This window comes from Clinocottus analis, unplaced genomic scaffold (assembly GCF_023055335.1).
Source record: "Clinocottus analis isolate CAN_PGR_092001 unplaced genomic scaffold, fCliAna1.0.p SCAF_3, whole genome shotgun sequence".
Classification (NCBI taxonomy): Eukaryota; Metazoa; Chordata; class Actinopteri; order Perciformes; family Cottidae; genus Clinocottus; species Clinocottus analis.
In genome coordinates this window covers 14,401,413-14,421,764 of record NW_027176042.1, presented here as the reverse complement: position 1 = coordinate 14,421,764, position 20,352 = coordinate 14,401,413, and the positions used below count along the sequence as shown (strand labels likewise).

The window sequence follows — 20,352 nt, the reverse complement described above, 5'->3', positions numbered from 1 at the left end:
ACAGATAATTATGTCATAGAGAAGCCAAAGGAAACCCTAGCTACATTGTTTTTCACTCTGGCTCTGTTCAAGCCATGTTGTTTGTTTAGAGATCCTGCAGTGCACCCAGCTGAGAGGAATACTGATCAGTTTGTTGTAGCTGTAAGCAACTCTTGGGGGAGGGTGCTTTGTGATGGAGGGGTAAGTACCTTTTTTGTTTTACACTTGGCTGCTAAATGCATTGCTGGAATTCTAAAATGTGCTTCAATAAGTGCAGCTTTCTGATAAACACTTTCCGGTGAAAACTTTCCATTCCTGATAATCCCACAAGCTCAAGTTCAACAAATAAAACAGGGAAGCTTATGAGCAGTGCCAAACCATCAGCTGAGTAGTTTTGTGTCTGTACATAACCCAGAGCTACTAAGGTGTTATGGTCACAGCCAAACCATCACCTGAGTAGTTTAGTCTCTGTAGAAAAACCCAGAGCTACAAAGGTCTGATTGTACTTTTCCTATAAATGTGGAAGAGATTGAAGGAGATTTCAGTTTCAATTTCATTACCTTTAATTATCTGTTGTTTTTCCTGCACATTTTAAGACCATTCCTCAAAGGAAACAGCCTTGACATGCCTGGGCTGGATAAGAATGTGGTGAAGAAGACACAACTGTTGGATCGAGGCCAGTGGGGGAACAAGTTGGAATTTCTGTTGGCTGTAGCAGGAACTCTGGTTGGGCTAGGAAACCTCTGGAGGTTCCCATATTTATGCTACAAAAATGGGGGAGGTAAGCAGGATGCAACAAGAAAAACATACAATGCTTTTACTCTTCTGCACAAAGTCATGCAGCTGCGCTTGAAAAAAAATGTTATGTCATTAAGAAAAAAGAACAGTGACGTATAAAAGATTTAAACGATAAGAAAGTTGCTCAGGCAATCAAGGCTGCTCTTTGTTCTTAAAGGAACCATTTGTCTTGGTTTAACCAAATGCAGCTCAGGGGACAAAGGATCATTGTTTTGCTGACAAATTTGGAAGTCATTCAGTTACTTACAAACATTATGTGGTATGTTCATCAGAAAGTCATTCCATGTTTGCTGAACACTGCATGCAGTGTTTGATTTTTTTAAGGACACTGATAAAGGTGTTTGATGTTTTTTTTTTTTTTTTTTTACCAGTTCTTTAGAATTTACGGAATACATTTTATAAGAATAATCCATCTTGGTTATTTCTGTATCCAGATGTTTAAAAAAAAAGACAAAAGAAAAGACTATGAACAATGATTTTCTTACATAATAGTCTCTCTACAAACATGAACCAACATGTTTGATGTAATTGTTATCTGGTTTACAGAGGAAGCAATGTTTTGATGCGCGTGTCATCTTTCTCTCAGGTGCATTTCTGGTTCCTTACGTCTTGTTTCTGCTCTCTTGTGGGATACCGATGTTCCTCCTGGAGACGGCCATGGGACAGTTCACATCTCAAGGATGTATTACCTGTTGGAGGCATTTCTGCCCTTTGTTTGAAGGTTAGTGTATTTAAAAGAAAAGCACCATGTAACTGGGAATAATAATCATAATCATCATCATTCTGACAATTTTCACAATTAAATTTACAGTATGTGTAATATATATATATATATATATATATATATATATATATATATATATATATATATATATTAAAAAAATCTAAAAGGAAATGTTTCACCCTTCAAGGGTTAAACTTCCCTTTTATTTATACAAATGCATGAAATGCAGGTACATGAAATCATAAGGCGTCAGGTTATGGTCTTTGATAAGTCTTAAAATGGCTAATGCTATATTGGGCTGCTAGAACCATCCTCTCATAAAGGTGTTTAAGTTTTGCCTCCAGAACGTTGTTTTATTAGACCGTTAAGAGAACTCTAAGATTCCATGTCTCTTTCATCCCAAATGCTATCAATACGCTCAATAGCATAAAGCACTCTGGCTGAACTCTTTGCCCTTTCCTTGCACACTTGCACTATTGTAAATGTGTGTGAATCTTTTATTTCCCTGCTCCAGCTCTGTGTTTTAATGTCTTGATGTATTGTCGATGTTGGCCTTTTGTATTCTGTTTTCATGTGAATACTGGCTGCAAAAGAAATTTCCTCAAGTTGACCTTGAACTTTGAGTTGAGATAAAGGAAATATTTATCACTATCTATCACTTAAACTGTGGAGAATAATGAACATGTTTCCCTGAGTTTTACTAGGTTTAATTAGAGAATCTTATTATATGATTTTGTATTATCAACCACGCAAGATATGTTTTTAGATGAAACCTGAGACCAATAGTCAACAATCGAGCGTTAAGTGTTACAACTACACAGAAAAAGGGGATTTTTTTTACAACAGTTCGTGTTTGCTGTCAGATCTAAGAGCCTCTGATGTGGCGAGAGCCAAGTGTTTCCCATCATGCACTTGGCCAGGCAGTCGGTTGAGAGCTGCTGCAGCGCCTGGCTCTAAAATTGACGGCCGCCTTGCTCTCGTGAGTGTATCGTTGACCACGTGTGCATAACGTCAGAGGAAGTCGGGAGCAAGTCGGACACAAATCTAACCGGCATGCATTGCGCGACGATCGCCGGCAATCGATTCTGCGCAGAACTGACTCATCTCGAAGAAACCTAATGACATTCTATGTGCACACATGGGTGTGTCTGTTGCTTCTTGGAACGCCCCACTTGGCAAAATATCAAAAGACCTAATGTGACCCAGAGATTAGTACTGACTCTGAGATGCACCCAGAAATCTCAAGTATAAAGATATATCAGACAAATGAGGAAGTGTTCAAATCTTGATTCCCAGTGACCCAACAGCCTAATAAATATCTCTTCAGTACTTCTAGTTATGTTTAAATCAACATGTGTGTGCTAACTAACTTCAACATGACTGCAACATGTAGCGTTCTGGATAACTGGACACAGATTGGTAGCGTTTGACTCCGTCTCACTTGGTTTCTCTTCCTAAAAGTCTCCTCTGCATCATAAAAATCATTAAACACAAGTTAACTAAGTTAACTAGTTACTTAACGATGGTCGTGGCAGTTGTGCCAGCTTTTTTCAGGTATGAAGATGCTATATGACGTACCGTGATGAAGTCATTAACCGACCAACCTTCCACCAAGCAGCAAACCAGACGCATAGGAAGGCAGGTCTTCATGGAATGTGGACGTGGAAAGAAAAACATTCAAACAGCCATAAATAACAGGCCTTGTAACTGCCAACAGGTGGCAGAGACATATTTTGGCCTGAGACTTATAGTGAGTGTGCCATTGGTCAAGCCACCACTGTCACGGTTTGGGTTTTTCTGGGTTCCTGTTTTATTTTGTAGTCTGTATCTCTTGTGTTCTCTGTGTTCCCTGCACTTTCTGATCCGTTGATTGTCTGCCTTGTCCTTTTGTTTCCTCCTGTGTCCAATCACCCGCACCATCCCCTGCTATGCCTAATCCTCCACTTCTCGTACTGAAGCCCCGTGTGTCTTCTGTTCCCTTGTCGGGTTGTACTGTGTGTTTACTTTGTGGTCCTGTTCCTGTCGCTACCTTTTGTTCCGTTCCGCTGTTATCCTGTTTGTGTTTTTGAGTATCCTGTTTTTGGCCCGGCTCAAAGGCAGGGTCAATGAGAGGAAGAGTGTATTTGTTTTTAACAGTGGGCTCATTAAGACCACGGTAATCTGTGCAGGGGTGTAGCGGGCGGTCCTTCTTGCCTACAAAGAAGAACCCCATGCCAACAGGGGAGGAGGAGAGTCGGGTAATACCATTCGCTAGGCAGTCGTGAGCGTAACTCAATCCCCTCTTTTCGGGCGAGAAAGGTTAAGGAGATGGCCAGAGGGTAAGGGGGTGCCTGGGAGCAGGGTTATGGTGCAGTCATACGATCCATGTGGGGCCAGTGTTTGGGCTCGCTGCTTGCTGAACACCTCCCCTAGTTCATGGTTCTGTTGTTTCGTTCTGCCGGAATCCTGTTTGTATTTTTGAGAATCCGGTTTTGAAGAATCCTGTTTTTATAAGAATAAAGTTACTTTTTTTCACTCATCAACATTTGGGCCCAATACTTGACATGACAACCAAAGGTCAATGGTGGCAAATGTTGCCTACCCCGACTGTAGACCTATATGTTTTATTATTTCGTCCGTCATTATCTATAATCTACATTGTCCACACCCTTTCTGTCTCCTCAGGTATTGGCTACGCTACCCAGGTTGTGATTGCATATGCGGCTGTCTCATACATTGTCATCCAGGCGTGGGCTTTCTTTTACCTCTTCTCGTCCTTCAGCGCTGAGATCCCATGGGCCAGCTGCAGAAATGCCTGGAACACAGGTATCCTTAGATACCTGTACATTGCAAAATTATGCTTCACACACTGAACTTTATAAGGTTTTTTAGAAATGTTTTGCACATTTCTGAAACAAAACTATCACTTAGAAAACTGCACAACTTTTTTATATTATAAATGCCTGGAACACAGGTAGACAAAAGCTACTTTTAAAACTACCACAGTGGAGGGTCCTTTACAGCTGAAATTACTATTGCATTGTTGAGGATTCTTTTGTATTTGGTGAGTAGAACTGCATCTGTCTTTTCAAATATGCATGTACACTTTGATCAATGAAAACATCTCCTCTTGTTTTTCTCTCTCAGAGTCTTGTGTTGAATTTGATAAAACAAATGTATCATCCAATTGGACAGCGAACGCAACATCGCCTGCAACAGAATTCTGGGAGTGAGTTTGATTCACACCTCTTCATAGCTGATGTGTTTCTCGGAGCATAATCGCTAAAGGTGCATTGACACCCTGTTCTTTTGTGCGTTTGTCTTTCCTCTTTCTCTAGACACAGTCCACTGAACGAATTACTAAGTCACATTACTACCATAAGTCAAATGACCAGAGACTCACATAACTAATGACACTGACAACTCACGTGACAAAATGTCAACATTTAGTCTACTTGACGAATGCCCTGTGTTTGTTTAACACAGTAGTTCTCAAACTTTTTCTGTCACACCCCACTTTGGAGTAAGCAAAATATTCGGGCCCCACCGCCCCAACAACATTGGTACAAAATGGTCTGACTTTTTGAGACTCCTCCATTTGTGCTTTTTTATTAAGAGATTAAAGAAAATTGAAATCCCTTTCAAGTAAACCAGATCACTACATCAGACAAAAACTAATAACATGTGCAATTACTTTGTTACAACAATGCAAATAAAGTTACATACGTGCAAAAAAATAACTAATATTTGGCAAAAAACATTACTGTTAAAAAAATTTACTCGACACTTGAGAGTGGTATAATCATTAAAACAGGAACATTTATTCGTTGCAAAGAAGGAGCAAAGTTAGAAGTTCAAGGTGAAAGACAAATTGCATATCCAAGACTTCTCAAAGATCTCTCAAAGAACCATCTCTTAGATACACATCGTGATCTACTAACAGAAACCCTCATGACGTCTTCGGCCTAATCGGGAATCTTTCCACTCGTCCCATAGAGCGGTTTGTAAGAAAGGGTCATACGATAACAAAGGAACTGCACGTTCTTTCAGATAGAAAGATACAGATTCCCCTGTCTCCCTGCTATCAGGAGAGATGCTGAGTTTGTGTGTAAGATTAAACAGAGACAGTAAGATGAGAAGTCTGAATATAACAGTGAAACAGTACATGATTAAGTGTGAATATTGTTTTTCTTCCAACAATTACCAAGGGAGCCGGTTGGATCCCTGTTTTCTCTCCATAGTTTCATGTTGAAGTGTCCTTGAGCAAGACACTGAAGGCACAGTACTTCACAGCAGCACAAAGCTTCTTAATTACTGAGGATGGGTAAAATGCAGAGAATAATTCCTCCACTGTGGGATTAATAAAGGATTCTTAAAAAAATAAAAATAAAAAAATAAATAGAGGGTTGCACCCCACAGTTTGAGAACCACTGGTTTAACACATCCACTACAACCTGCCCTGTGTGCACTGTATCTCTCTTTTATACAACGTTAGTTGCGTCGGGATCAGACGTTCAGGGGAACAGGACCAAGCATCGGTATTTGACAAGTTGGGGTCAATAAATACGTAAATAAGTACAAATAAAAGGAGAATTTAATTTTAAAAAACAATAAGAAAAATGTAATAAGACGTATATATATACAACTAGAGTAAAGGGAGAAAGTATGTAAAACTGTACAAGAACAAACAAGAGAAATTAACGCGAGAAGAAAGTAATTTTAAAGTGCAATATGCAGGATTCACATAGTAGCAAACTGTTTATACATTTAGCTCAAAGTACAGCTCAATGCAAGAGAGTTGCTCATATGTCACAAACAATGTGTCAAAACAGGCTCAGAATGTTTTGAAGTTTGAAGTTTTCTGATTATATATATATATATATATATATATATATATATATATATATATATATATATATATATATATATATATATATATATATATATATATATGCCAAGTCTATATTCTCTTTGATTGGAACAGAATTCTACAAAGATTACTTACAAATATTATTTGGCAACAAATACATAAAACAGGGTGTGTGAAATAAATGTTGCTATGTCATGGTCAACTTTTCTAAGTAGATAACATGTAGAACATTCTGTAATCTATGAATGTAGCTCAGACATTAAAAACAACCGTCATTTTTTACTTCAATTTTCAGTGATACACCACATGAACAACGTGTTGTGTCCCTGCAGGAGGTTTTTCTTTCCCCAAACCATTCATGGTCTATAAGGATGACTATAGGTGATACTGTTTGAGAAGCAGACTGTTTGATACTCTACACTTGCTGGCAAGCTACTCATGCACAAAAATACTAATCTATTTTTTCTCCATGTCACTTGCTGAGCAGAAAATGACAGATAAAAAATGACGCAAAATGAAACAAATTATGTATTTATTTGATTGCACTGGGCGGATGGTCATGCAGAGCATCTTTAATATTAGGTAGCATAATTAGTGGATAGTTTTTAAGCTGCATTACTGTATTAGTGTTACCAAAAATATCTTAAATATTAATTTCCACCAAAAACTGAAAAAAAATACTTGCTTATTTTCCACATGAATGTGATGCAATGTAACCACAACAATGTGTAATGTGATCAGTCACATTGATGCTTCACTACCCTAATAACCTTCTTAATTATCTTATGAATTAATTATAGTTGTGAAAAACGTTCCCGGTGTTTTTGTCTTCGTAGTGACCCTGTTTTGACAATATGTTTTCTTTTCAGGAGACGAGTGTTGGGTATATCTAAAGGGATTGACGAGATTGGTAGCCTGAGGTGGGAGTTGGCCCTGTGTCTCTTACTGGCATGGTTCCTTTGCTACTTCTGTGTTTGGAAAGGAGTGAGATCCACTGGAAAGGTACAAAGTACAGGAAATGCCTCAATAAATAAAACATTGCAAATGCCGACGCCTCCTTAGATGGCAGAGTGTACACTGCAAAATTATGCTTCACACACTGAACTTTATAACGTTTTTTAGAAATGTTTTGCACATTTCTGAAACAAAACTATCACTTAGAAAACTGCACAGCTTTTTTATATTATAAACTGGATTCTGCATCTTTTTACAAGATGTATACATCACTAAACATCAGTTTTTATGTTTGGTATGGTTGGTTGAAGTATAACAAGAAGATATTTTTTGTGTGATATATTATGTGCCAGCTGCACGTCTAGGAAATAATATTTCACAAATATCCTGTTGATATTTGATTTGTTTTTCCTTAATGTAACTCATGCTTGTTCTGTTGCTGTTTTGTTAAAGCTTTTTGTCCGATTCCACTAATACATTGTGAATTAAAACATTTGAAAACGTCCTTTGTCTTATTTTGACAGGTGGTTTACTTTACAGCCACTTTCCCTTACTTGATGCTAGTAGTTCTGTTGGCTCGTGGACTCACTTTACCAGGAGCTATGGCTGGCATAACTTTCTATCTGTATCCCGACCCGACCAGGTTGGTCGATCCTCAAGTAAGTAATAAAGTTAAACATTAAACTTCAGACAAGTTGCCCGCACAATCGCCTCCCAGTGGAAGCCCAAATACTGTAAAATACTTCAATTGTACAATGTATGCGTCCACTTTTACAATAGTTTAAGTGGTGAAAGTTTACTACTATGTGTGTTTTGGCATCTGCTTAGGTTTGGATGGATGCAGGTGCACAAGTTCTTTTCTCGTTTGGGATTTGTCAAGGGAGTTTGACAGCTTTGGGCAGTTACAATCAATACAATAACGATTGCTACAAGTAAGTGCTCTCTGCTTTTTTTAAAATGTCTAAATGCATCATGAAAACACATAGATTCTCACACAAAAAAAAGTCTTTTGCTTTCTCTGACATATATTAGGACTGTCATGGTAATGCCAGGCTGGACTAAAAAGCCAACACAAGTAGCAGGATTGATAGACAATGATATTTATTTCCAAGCCAGAGAGAAGTAGGAGTTTTGTGGGCTTCCTCTGCGGGCTGGGGTCTGGTGGTGGGAAGGCTGGGCAATTCCTACAGGGAGTTCTGGGGAGCTGAGTGGCTGAGAAAGCTCAAGTTAAGCACAAGTTAATGCTGGAATCCAAAGAGGCCGTGGCAGCCGCTCCGGGTGTGTGAACTGATGATCTGGCGAGGAGTGGAGAGAGAACGGGGGTAGTATACTGTGAGGTTGATGAGGGAAACAGGTTGCAGGTGTTTTTGTAAATTGGCAGCAGGAGGGGAAGGCCACGCCCAGGCAGACACACCCACACAGGCCAAACTGAAAGCAACAGGAAAACAGGGGGAGGGGGGGAGAAGCACAGCAGAGACCATGACAAGGACTTGAATTGGGACACAACTAGTCATTAAATTATATGCTGATTTGCTCTAAACCATTTTCCCAGGCAACATATTTAAATTTCTTGATTTGTCAATTTAACAGTTGAAACCAAAAGAGGCAAATTTCACAGTTATAATATATAAATAGTTATAGTATATAATAAAGATTAACAGCAAATCAACTTTCAGAAGCTGGAACCAGAGAATGTTTCCCATAGTAAACACATTTCTGTCAGAAACGTAAATAGGTAAGCAGCCTTAGTTTGGATCTAGTTTGTGCTCTTTAAGCTGTTCTGTTAAAGATACAACCATAATAACAATATGCTGTGTTGTTCTAATTTATGTTTATCATTTTCAACCTTTGGTCTCATAGTTTACTTAAAGTTGTGATACAGTAGTATGTGAAAACTTGAAAAAGATTCAAGAAATCAAGTGCTCAATTAATCAGCAACATGATTAATACATGATAGGAGAAAGGAAATCTTAAAATAAAGATTTTCTTCCTTTCTACACTTTTAAAGCCATAATGTGTAGAAATGTCAAACAATTCTAGCAACGTATTGTGCTTGCATACATTTTGTTTGTAGAAGATTACGCTGATCTCTTGATATAAACTGTGGTAGTCTATGTGTTGCTTCCAGCATGTTTTGCTCTCTAACACTCTGTCTTTTTTTATGCAGCCACTAGGGCGGCATCAAAGTTAGAAATGTTAGGAGAGGAAGAGGTACAGTAAAGTAAAAGCCTTTATTCAATCAACCTGCATGCTCTTAATCAAGGACGAGTTAATGATGAAGGCAGACATAATCATAAAAAGATGATAATCCACCGCATCGGCCTTAACATTTTACATTACTCATCATCCTTATGTATATAGCTAGATGTCAATATATCATTATGATCATTGGCATCTTGAGCAGCCACTGTGTTGACTTTTACCGTTATCTCTACATCAGACTCCAGGCTATAGCTAGATGTCAATATATCATTATGATCATTGGCATCTTGAGCAGCCACTGTGTTGACTTTTACCGTTATCTCTACATCAGACTCCAGGCTATTGTTTTCTTCTCATTGTAACATGGACCCAATTCCATTTGTCTAAAAAAGAAAAGTAAACAATATTACCAAAGAGTCATTCATTCGCTTCACACTTGTTTTGTTTGTTTCCTCAGGGACACGTTTGTTCTATGTTTGGTAAATGGCGCTTCAAGCTTTGTGGCAGGATTTGCCATCTTTTCCGTTTTGGGCTTTATGTCTTACGAACAAGGACTGCCCATATCTGAAGTGGCTGCTACTGGTGAGACCGCCACTCCAACGCTTCTGTTACAGTACATACATTTGATCTGTTTTGGTAAAGTGCTTCCACTATAAATAATGATATAGACAGGGTTGAGAGTATAGATCTCTCAAAAACTGTTAATGTTGCTTCATCAGGGGTTCTAAACCTTTTGTAATTTAAGGCCCACTACTGATTGTTCACAGATTCACAAGATCCTCCTTTCAAAATAAAAAACATCACGTGACAAAACAGGGAAGAAAATAAACTTCGCTATATATATGTAATATGCCACTGTCAGCTTTAATAACCAAAATAAATGCTAACACTCAGTGAGACAGGAGAATGCTAATGCGTTTTGAGTGCTGCCTCCAGTCCAAATACGTGTGTCTCTTTATGATGATGCGAGTCATTGGTGAGGGGATATTTAAACATAACTGATGATTTTTAATTTGAGTTTTTTTTATATTATTATTAAGCACATAGACATAAAGGTAATGAGCTTTGTAAATTCCAAAATAATAACAACTTGGGGTAGCTATTTAAAGGATTGCAATATTAATAATAGCAACTGTGCTTTATATTTGAAATCAAAAAGTTTAATTTGCATGTTCTCAAATACAGGACCTGGCTTGGCATTTATTGCCTATCCACGTGCAGTAGCCATGATGCCTTTTCCTCAGTTATGGGCTATTTGTTTCTTCGTCATGGTCATCTTGTTGGGTGCAGATACACAGGTGCGATTAAAAAAACAAAAAACATTTGCATTAAGCTGATTGAAAGTTAGTTTTATTATTTAGCTTTGTTAATTGTATACAACAGCTTTCAGTGTCTCAGTTGACTCTTCATGCTGTGTCTTTGGCAGTTTGTGAGTCTGGAGTGCCTGATGACCTCCGTGACGGACATGTTCCCCACCGTGTTTCGAAGAGCTTATCGTCGAGAGTTGCTGCTGCTGTGTCTCTGCTCTGTGTTCTTCTTCCTCGGTCTCCTTCTGGTCTCAGAGGTATGAACTCATGTTGGTGGTGTGTTCACAATGAATAAAAAGCACGACTGCTTGCCGTCCACAAAAAGGCCGATACAATCTCTCCTGGACCTGCAGCATGCTGAGTCATCTAATTTAAGCAAAGCAAACATGTTAAGCATCTAAGCATTAGGCAAGATTGTTGTGTTGTTTTTGTGTTTGATGCACAGTAACAATTTCCTCTTTATTTTCATGCAGGGAGGCTTATATTTCCTTCAACTTTTTGACCATTACGTTTGTAGTGGCAACAATCTTCTGCTTCTTTCAGTGTTTCAGTCGATAGCAATCGGATGGATATACGGTGAGTCATTAATCAAACAATGGTTTCATTACAGCTTTTGTTTACATGCTTATTAAAATTATCTTTGAAAATTATTAGAAGTTTATTAGAAGTTAAATTATTAGAAGTTTTAATAATATTTTCATACTGTGGTTTTTATTCCTTGAGGCAAATCATTAAAAACCTTTATTCAGTGATTGGTAATTTTTCAAGTTAAAACTGATCTAACCAGTGAAGGAAAACATGCTTTGACTCATTTATTACTGGAGGGAAATGAGATTTATGTCAGTGCATTCCAGTAAATCTGAAACATCTGAGTTAATGGAAAAAATTGTGAGCAACTGGCTCAGCAGACTGTGCTGAAGTCCACCAACTTCATCTGCCGAGCACCTGCGGTCTTAAAGGAAGCTTTCTGAAATATTTATCAATATGAATAATATAGGTCAAGTCCTAATTTTATTTTCTGTAAAATATTGATTGAGAGCATTTTCTGTTGAATATTTAAAAAACACAAGAATATAAGAATTATTCAGTTAATTAAGTTACTTCTATTTTGTTGACATCAGGAATGTTTTTTGATGTTGATTTTAACAGCTGGAAAATAGGCCCAATACATCAGTATCTGGGTTTATGTATAAAAATGTATGCATAAAAGTAATATGAAACAGCAATAAAAAAAGTTTAATGTTGTTTAGAAACACTGTCTCCATTGCAGATTTTGTCCACCAGAGAGCACTAACAACTGTACAAAAGTGCACTCTGTACATATCCAAGTCACAACTCTTTTAATGATCAAATGTGAAGGATTATTTAAAAGATTCAGTCTTGTGTTGGTCCAAAATATCAAGAGCAGACAAGTTTGGGACTTAAAAGTACATTAAACCCATTGAATCAGGTTTAAGTTCAGGCTGCAGCAGAGTTAACAATATCTCTAAACTGAACAAAATGATGGCAAAAGGTTAAACAGTCAAGTGTTAAAAATACACTAAAAATAAAATTTGACTGTTGATGTTCTCTGGGTTTCCAACCTACACGTTGTTTGTTTATTACTGACTGAGGTGAGTGTTGACGCTTCAGTCCTATCTCACATTCTTTTAGCACATTTTTGGCACATGGACTGCACTTCTACTTAATGCCAAACTCCTGTGGTACTTGGTTCGTTGATTTACTATATATTTAATCCACATTTAAAGTCCTGTGCTTTCCTTTACATTCAGCTGTCACTCCTGTTTAAGCTTAATAGACATTTGAACCTCTTGAGGGGCGGGGAGGACGGGGAGGGGCAGGGGGCGTCTGATCTCTGTGGCACTCTTTCTTTGACTTTCAATAACTACAAAAGATCTAAGAGAGCTCGATACATTCACTATACATAACACATCATTCAAACTGCTTCCTTGTCAACTAGAATTTAAATGCCTCCTGAGAGGTGTTTGGGGTTAGGTGAGCAATTATGCTAAACTTTAAAGCAACGTTATCAGCTATGGTAGTTCAATATTTTATACAAAAAATAAAATAGTGAATAATAATATATGAATAGTTTCAATTCATGTGGGATTTAGAGCCAGTGTCAGTCATCAAACTTGTCTTTTGGGTGATCGAGAAGAATGTTTTTTTCATACTTGCAGATTTGAAGTCAAAACAGGGTGTTTAATTTCCTTTTCATTACTAGGTGCAAATCGTCTCTTTGACAATATTGAAGACATGGTAGGTTACCGTCCAGGCTGCCTAATGAAGTACTGCTGGCTTTACATCACCCCCACTGTTTGTCTGGTGAGTGAAATATTTTCTTAAAATTGTCTCAGTATTAAAAAATGTGTGTAGTTTGATGTATTTGTGGATAATATAGATTTTGGCCATTAACACCAAATTCAAAGATGTTTTCAGTTTACATTGACTTTCAAATTTCATCACTGCCTCTTACTCGTGCTGTAGGTTGTAGGTGGATTTAAAAAGTGTGGACTGAAAAGAGTGTATTAATATGTACAGAAATACATATTGCCTACTGTGAAGTGACACTGTGTTTGTGGTAACTCAGGAAACGTAATACATGGTCCATGTTGACATTTAACAGAACAAATATAGTCTCTTTTTTCCCCACTTTCTCTATTAATCACTATTTAACTTCAACTGCCTCTGAGTAAAAGTAAAAGTAGAGGGAATGAAATGGTTACATAACATTAAACTATAGTATACAAAAACAACCAAAACTGGTGCTTGAAGTAGAGAAAAAAATGATTATATTTATTATGTCAAACATTTAACGTTTGGGGCATTTCAAATGAGAAATTACAACAATGTTCATTTCAACAAAGCCAAAGAAAAATAACATACATGTCTAAAATTATGTGGACCAAAGCAAAGCGTGAGGATGAAAAAAAACACTCATGCTGACAATATGATAATAACAGCCTCTCCACTCTTCTGGGGGATTTTGGAGTCTGGGCAATAAAACAGTCTGAATTTTTCCCAGAGGAGATTGACAGTCAAGAGGTCAGCGTCGGGTTACAGTTTTTATTCTATGTTAGGCTATAAAGTTAACCCTGATATCCCGAGGCAGGCTGTAAACTAAGAGTCATGTTTCCCTGTTGGTAACAAAAAAGAAGGGGAAAACGTGGCTCATAATTTGTGGTTAGCTAACAGTAGGCAGCCAACAATGCAGAGCGCAGTCACATTTTAGCTCTGCTGCAAGACTGCACTTTCAGAGAGTCAAGAACCAGACAGCATTCAACGTGCAATAGATGAATTCAGACGTATATCTGAAGTCTGACTAGATCTTATAAAGGCACGTGTATTCTGTCGTCTGTATATAGTTTATAATCTATCTGTGTGAAACTGGCTCCAGGGCTCCGACGGAGAGCAAAAGAGGCCAAACGCATTGGTTGAAATGCTTTCCGGGAGCCCAAAGGCTACTGACGATAATTCAGTTGTTTTTTTTAAATTTAAATTAGCCTGGCATTTTGAAACAACAGCACAGTAGTTCTCAACATTGTCTCAACTCCAAATTCAGTCTCACATCTCAAGTTGCTTATCAGAAAGTAAACGAGCAGCGCATGGAGGCCCAGCTAGCTACATTGGATCCTGCAAAATATAACCCTCTGCCCCCATTGTCAGACCGATGCCACAGACTTTGACAAGTTGAATCTGAATCTGTGATGAACTTGCCCAGACCAAAAGGACACTAACGTATCTGGACAGAAGTGTCAAAATAGTTTGGCTCATGTTGTGAAAAGCACCACAATATATTTATATATTATTCACATGTGTCTTGTGTTCATGGCGAGCACATACATGTGTTGATAGTAAACATAACATTCTTTAACCCTCCTATTATCTTTGGGGTAAATTTGACACCATTCAATGTTTAACGTCTCTAAATAAATGGTTGACATAAATTTTTTTGCTTCATATTTCATGACTTTTACTAATTTAATGGGGACAACTGGGTATACACACAATTAACATGATGATATGTTTTCAATGTCCTGTACACATTTTGTATGCATCTCTGTTCTTCGTGGTCAATTTGACCCCAGATTGTTTTTCACCGTGTAAAACATAAGTTAGTGATCTGACCTGAGTTCACTGAAACTGGATGAAAATAATAATAGTTTTTTCCCCATGTCAGAGTACCTTCATCTTTTCATTGGTGAGATACAAGCCTCTCAAGTTCAACAAAACCTACATCTATCCGAACTGGGCTTATGCTTTGGGCTGGTCTCTAGGAATGCTCTGTGTTCTCCTGGTTCCCCTGTGGATCATCTTTAAACTCGTGCAGATGAAAGGGACTATAGGGCAGGTATGTACTCAATAAAGAAAGATTAAATTAACAAAATATGAATATTCCAAAAACATGTGATATTCATATTTTTGATCTTTTGGTCGGACAAAAACACAATTGAAAGGTTTCAATTTGATAATTTCTGGATAGAATCTGGATAATTCTTTGGTGTGTTTTTTTTATTTTTATTTTTTACTATTTTCAGACATTTCATTTAACTAATGATTACTGTAAAATATATAACAGCAGATTTAAAAAACAATCTGTAGTTGCAGCCTCAATAGGATCATTACAATATCAGATTAGTTTGTGAATATACATGTCAATCTAAAAATGAAAAACAAACTTTTTCAGTAATGCCGGGAGGCTGAAGTCATTGCAACTTTGTGTCCCTTATCTAATAGTTGGATTTTGTTCACATTGTAGTAATACTTTAAAAAAAAAAATATTATTATTAAAAATTATTCAATTACAAAATGTTCCAACATTGAGAAGAAATTACTGAGAGAATTATAGCACAAGTATTGTTGTACAACACTCCGAGTCCAATTAAAGACACACAGGAGATGTAAAAGCTTTTAAAATGAACAGTCGTGGATTGACAAGGCCCTGCAGCCAGACATGCATGTCAAGGAGCTGCAGCTGCACGTAACAACAAAAAAACTCAACTTGACACTAAGAAGTGTGAGAGATTAGAGGTGAGAGAGAAGGCTTTCCTCTGTAGTCTAAGTTTGTATATTAGAGCCTGTATGTTTCTGAATTTGAAGAAAACAACAAAAAAAGTCAGGGGATCACACAGTTGTTAAACTTCATCCTTCGGGGTGCATGAATATATGCATCAAATAACAATCTGTTCACAAGGACTTTATAAACTAAAGACAGTCAGCTTCATGGAGACCCCAGAGGAAAACTCATATGCTGAGTTCACACCAAACACGGTGCGATCCACCATAGAAATAACCAGTAGTTCTGCTTTATACTTGTTGTGTAAATTCCGAAAACGTTGGAACATCAAACTCCATCGTGTCTGAGTTTATATTATTATTTATAGTCCTACAACAGCATCTGAATGACTTCAAGGGGGCCGACACAAGTTTGATTCAGTAACGGCAGGACGGCGGTGATGACTGGCGAAGCTTCTCAACGCTGATTGGCTGACGCAACTTTACATCACACGTTTTTTGCGCCAAAGTTGGGATATTTTCGCGCCCAACACTAATTGCGTTTTTCACAACCTATCGTGTCTGTGGATTGACTTTGCATGTAATCTGATCGCGCGTCAAATTCCCGCTGCGTTTGGTGTGAACACAGGATCAAGCACAAGAAAGCAACATTCCTCTCAGTGCTCCTCAATTTCGTTCAACTGTTGCTACCTTTTTTCCCCTTTTTTTAAAACATTTGTTCAGTTTATTACAATGTCGCCATACTTTAACAAATGGGAAGTAGCACTAAGGTAGCCTTGATGCTGTTCGCATTAATTCCCTCTATTTCTGTATGTGTTTCTGCTGACCAGTTTGGAAAACCTATGTCAACAATACTACTAACATGAATTGACTGATTTTGTTTCCACAGAACCTCAGGCAGCTTTGTCGCCCTGAAATCAAGATGCACAGCACAGCAAAGCAGCCCGAGCAATACCCTTTGAACCCAGACAACAGTCTTACTCCTGCTACCAATGAATACAAAGCAGGTGGTGGAGCTGAAATGGAGATGCAAATGTGTGAAACAGATAGATAGATAGATAGATAGATAGATAGATAGATAGATAGATAGATAGATAGATGGATAGATGGATAGATGGATGGATAGATAGATAGATAGATAGATAGATAGATAGATAGATAGATAGATAGATAGATAGATAGATAGATAGATAGATAGATAGATAGACATTTTGTACTGAAGTACTTTGAGTACTTAAAATACTAAAGTATAGAAACACAAAAAGAGGCTGAAAGGCTGCCGTCTTTATAAGGAATTTACATACATATATCCATCCATCCATCCATTATCCGGACTACTTATCCTCACTAGGGTCGCGGGGCGCTGAAGCCGATCCCAGCTGTCAAGGGGCGAAGGCAGGGTACACCCCGGACAAGTCGCCAGTTCATCACAGGGCAGACATATAGACAGACAACCATTCACGCCTACGGGCAATTTAGAGTCCAATTAAGCTATGCAGCATGTCTTTGGACTGTGGGAGGAAGCCAGAGAGAACCCACACTGACATGGGAGAACATGCAAACTCCACACAGAAGGACCTGCCAGACCAGTATCCGAACCGAACCACAGACCCTCTTCCTGTGAGGCGTCAGCATGCAGCCTCAATTTCTATATATATATAGAGAGAGAGACAGAGAGAGAGAGACAGAGAGAGAGAGAGAGAGAGAGAGAGAGAGAGAGAGAGAGAGAGAGAGAGAGAGCATCTGCTCCCAAGAGACAAAATTAAGCCCACCACACTCTTCTCACCTAATGATATTGTTTATTTACGGGTCTTCAAACTCACAAATGTTTATGTTGATTAACAGATTGTACAGATATTCTTCTTCTATTATTCTTCTAATAATAGAACAAATTAAAGAGTACTAATACTGTTTGTTTTTTTCTACCTTAGTTTTGATATGACACTGACATTGTTACTGCTTGATTAAAGATTGCTCTGCTTAGTAGGCGGTGACTGCCACGTTTTAAATGTATAGCGAAGCAAAGTAAGACTTTCAAGCGTCTCCAGGGTTCCAGAAGTAAAACCCTTTCATTATTTTCATAGAAAATGTTAGTTCACTGCCAACATGCCGCCTGTTGGCACTTGTCAGGCACTCTCATGACACTCTTTGCAAAACATTCTGTTGCCAGTAACACTAATGGCTGAAGTTACAGAGTTCCCCTTGTAGCACACAATTAATACATTCAGCAATTTAAATCACTTCACTTTCAGATTTTGGATTAAATCAACAACTACACTGTAGTAGTCTTAATGCCTCTGTGTGAATTATTTTTTATAGCAACAGCTGCTGAAGCTCATGGGAACCGTGGTACTTTGAACGATTAGCCATACAAAACTGGCAGAAAGCTAATAAGTAGTATATAGTATAAATTAAGTGGAAAAGTTCATAACCATATCCAGCTACAACCCTTTAGTATCATTTTAATTCCCATCAATCAATTTTTTAAAAATATGATTAAGACATTCTTGAATCTGCAGTTCTGCCGACAGAAAATGCCTCCCATTACAGATGTTTTAAAAGGTCTTCAGTTAATATTGTGCAAACAAGATAATCAGATTTATGTCATTGCCACGTATACACATCCTTTTTGGTAGTCGATTTAGACTTTTGGACCCCACTGTAGTTGTCTTGTTAATGTTGTAGAGATGCATAACAGTTGATTTCACGGAAATTGACATTAAAGTTATGATGTGAAGATGGTTCTCAAAAGTTGTCAAGTGCCTTGACTTTGTATAAGCAATAGAATATATTTTGTCAAATTATCTAAGTTGTGAGAATTCAATAAAGTTATCTTTCATATTTTCAATTAGGTTTGCATTTTATTTGTACACACCATCTCTCTCTCTCTCTCTCTCTCTCTCTCTCTCTCTCTCTCTCTCTCTCTCTCTCTCTATATATATATATATATATATATATATATATATATATATATATATATATATATATATATATATATATAGACACACACACACACACACACACACACACACACACACACTGACGGGACATTTAATGAGGCACAACCAAAAGTAGATTCCTTTAAGTTTTCCTCCACTGACTACAAGAGAAAACTGAACTAGTCTAAACTGTCATCCTGGTCTTGTCATCAACTTATTTTTGCAAATACAATATGTGACAAGTTGAAAGATGATTTGAGATCGTTTTGAAATCTGGACTCGATTACTTCAGTCTTGAGCTTTTATACAGGCTGTGATATAATGTATATGACTGTAAAAAGATGTTTTGATTTCACTGTATGTCTGGTTTGGAATATGATATGTGTTGAAGGGATCGTTTTGATATAGTTTTAAATTGTTTTGAATTATTTGAGATCGTTTTGTTCCCGAGTCTGGGCTCGATTGCTTTGGTCTGTGCCTGTACATATCGCAGGAGTTCCCGGCATTCCAGTAAAGTTTTTGCTGATAAAAACTATTTGATCACTCTCGTGATTATTTCTTCCCCAGTTCACAGGGGTGTAACAAATACAATATAAACTAGAAGTGAATTAAAATTATAATATGATTGACAGTGGTCAAGGATTTAGGATTTAGGTAGGATGTTGATGTGTATGTTACCAGCATGAACCCCCTTTATGTCCCCGGTTTTACTTTAAATGACTTTAAACAGCAAATAAAGGTGCAACAATCGAGATTAAGTTTCAATCGCTTTCCAATATATCTGCAGTGAGATAGTGGCTAACAGCGCTAACAGTGCTAACCGCGCTAACAGTGCTAAACCCCTCGAAAGTGGTGACAGAGCTAACAGTGTTTACCAGAGGGGTAAACACTGTTCTTCTGCAACGGTACTGTCGGTCAAGTCGTCGTTATATATATAACCCTTATGAGAGCAGAGCAGTGCGGCTGGTGTGAGCGAGCCAGAGGGGAAAACTCAAATGCACTGACATGCACAGAAAGCATGTGAGGCCGGCCTGGCTATGAAGAAGGAACAGGTTGGATAACAACCACACAGGAAGAGCGACTTCTGTCTCTGCCTGAGTAACGTTTGGTATTACTCCACTATATCTGAAATAAATAGTTGTTTGACGATATAATAATGTGTGGTAACTGCAAATTTTACTCTGTAAATTATCTGAATAATTGTCTCAATACTTTTTCAACCACTGGTGCTTGGGTATATCAAAGAGATTTATCTGGAAAGAGTTGGCTGAAAAGCCTGCGGGAGGTGTCATAAAGGAAAGACCAAAGAACTTCTCCTGCTGTGACCTTATGTCAAATATTGAGCTGCACTGGAATAGTCCTGGAGGAGCTAAAAGGTTCAACGACTGAATAGTACTTTTGCATGAGACCAAATGCATTAGATAAGACCAACTATATTCTTCTTTGCAACTTTACATTAAAAAGTCAAAGTACATTAAGGCAACAATATAAACAGATTATTCACATTGAAAACAGCATAGTAATATCATAAAAAGCAACTTATCATAGATTTATAGTTTTTGGACAAAACAACGTTTTTGGACA

The 20,352-nt window shown here is 37.7% G+C and overlaps 1 protein-coding gene across 1 annotated transcript; it reads left to right on the top strand.

The window, feature by feature from the left end:
• LOC137796327 (sodium- and chloride-dependent GABA transporter 2-like) lies at positions 1-18,677 on the top strand. The gene is made up of 15 exons (XM_068594205.1): positions 1-180; positions 576-760; positions 1,364-1,498; positions 4,166-4,306; positions 4,628-4,709; positions 7,220-7,352; positions 7,829-7,963; positions 8,133-8,236; positions 9,964-10,088; positions 10,692-10,804; positions 10,933-11,070; positions 11,287-11,389; positions 13,038-13,138; positions 14,994-15,164; positions 16,719-18,677. The coding sequence occupies exons 1-15, from the start codon at positions 173-175 to the stop codon at positions 16,881-16,883; spliced, it is 1,839 nt and encodes a 612-aa protein (XP_068450306.1). The 5' UTR covers positions 1-172; the 3' UTR covers positions 16,884-18,677.
• The last annotated feature ends 1,675 nt before the right edge of the window (positions 18,678-20,352 follow it).

What these genes read in the sequence shown, in the direction of transcription:
- LOC137796327 (XM_068594205.1), top strand. An exon ending in ATCTGAAGTGGCTGCTACTG is followed by an intron (nt 10,089 to 10,691) that starts GTGAGACCGCCA and finishes TCTCAAATACAG; the next exon opens with GACCTGGCTTGGCATTTATT. An exon ending in GTCTCCTTCTGGTCTCAGAG is followed by an intron (nt 11,071 to 11,286) that starts GTATGAACTCAT and finishes ATTTTCATGCAG; the next exon opens with GGAGGCTTATATTTCCTTCA.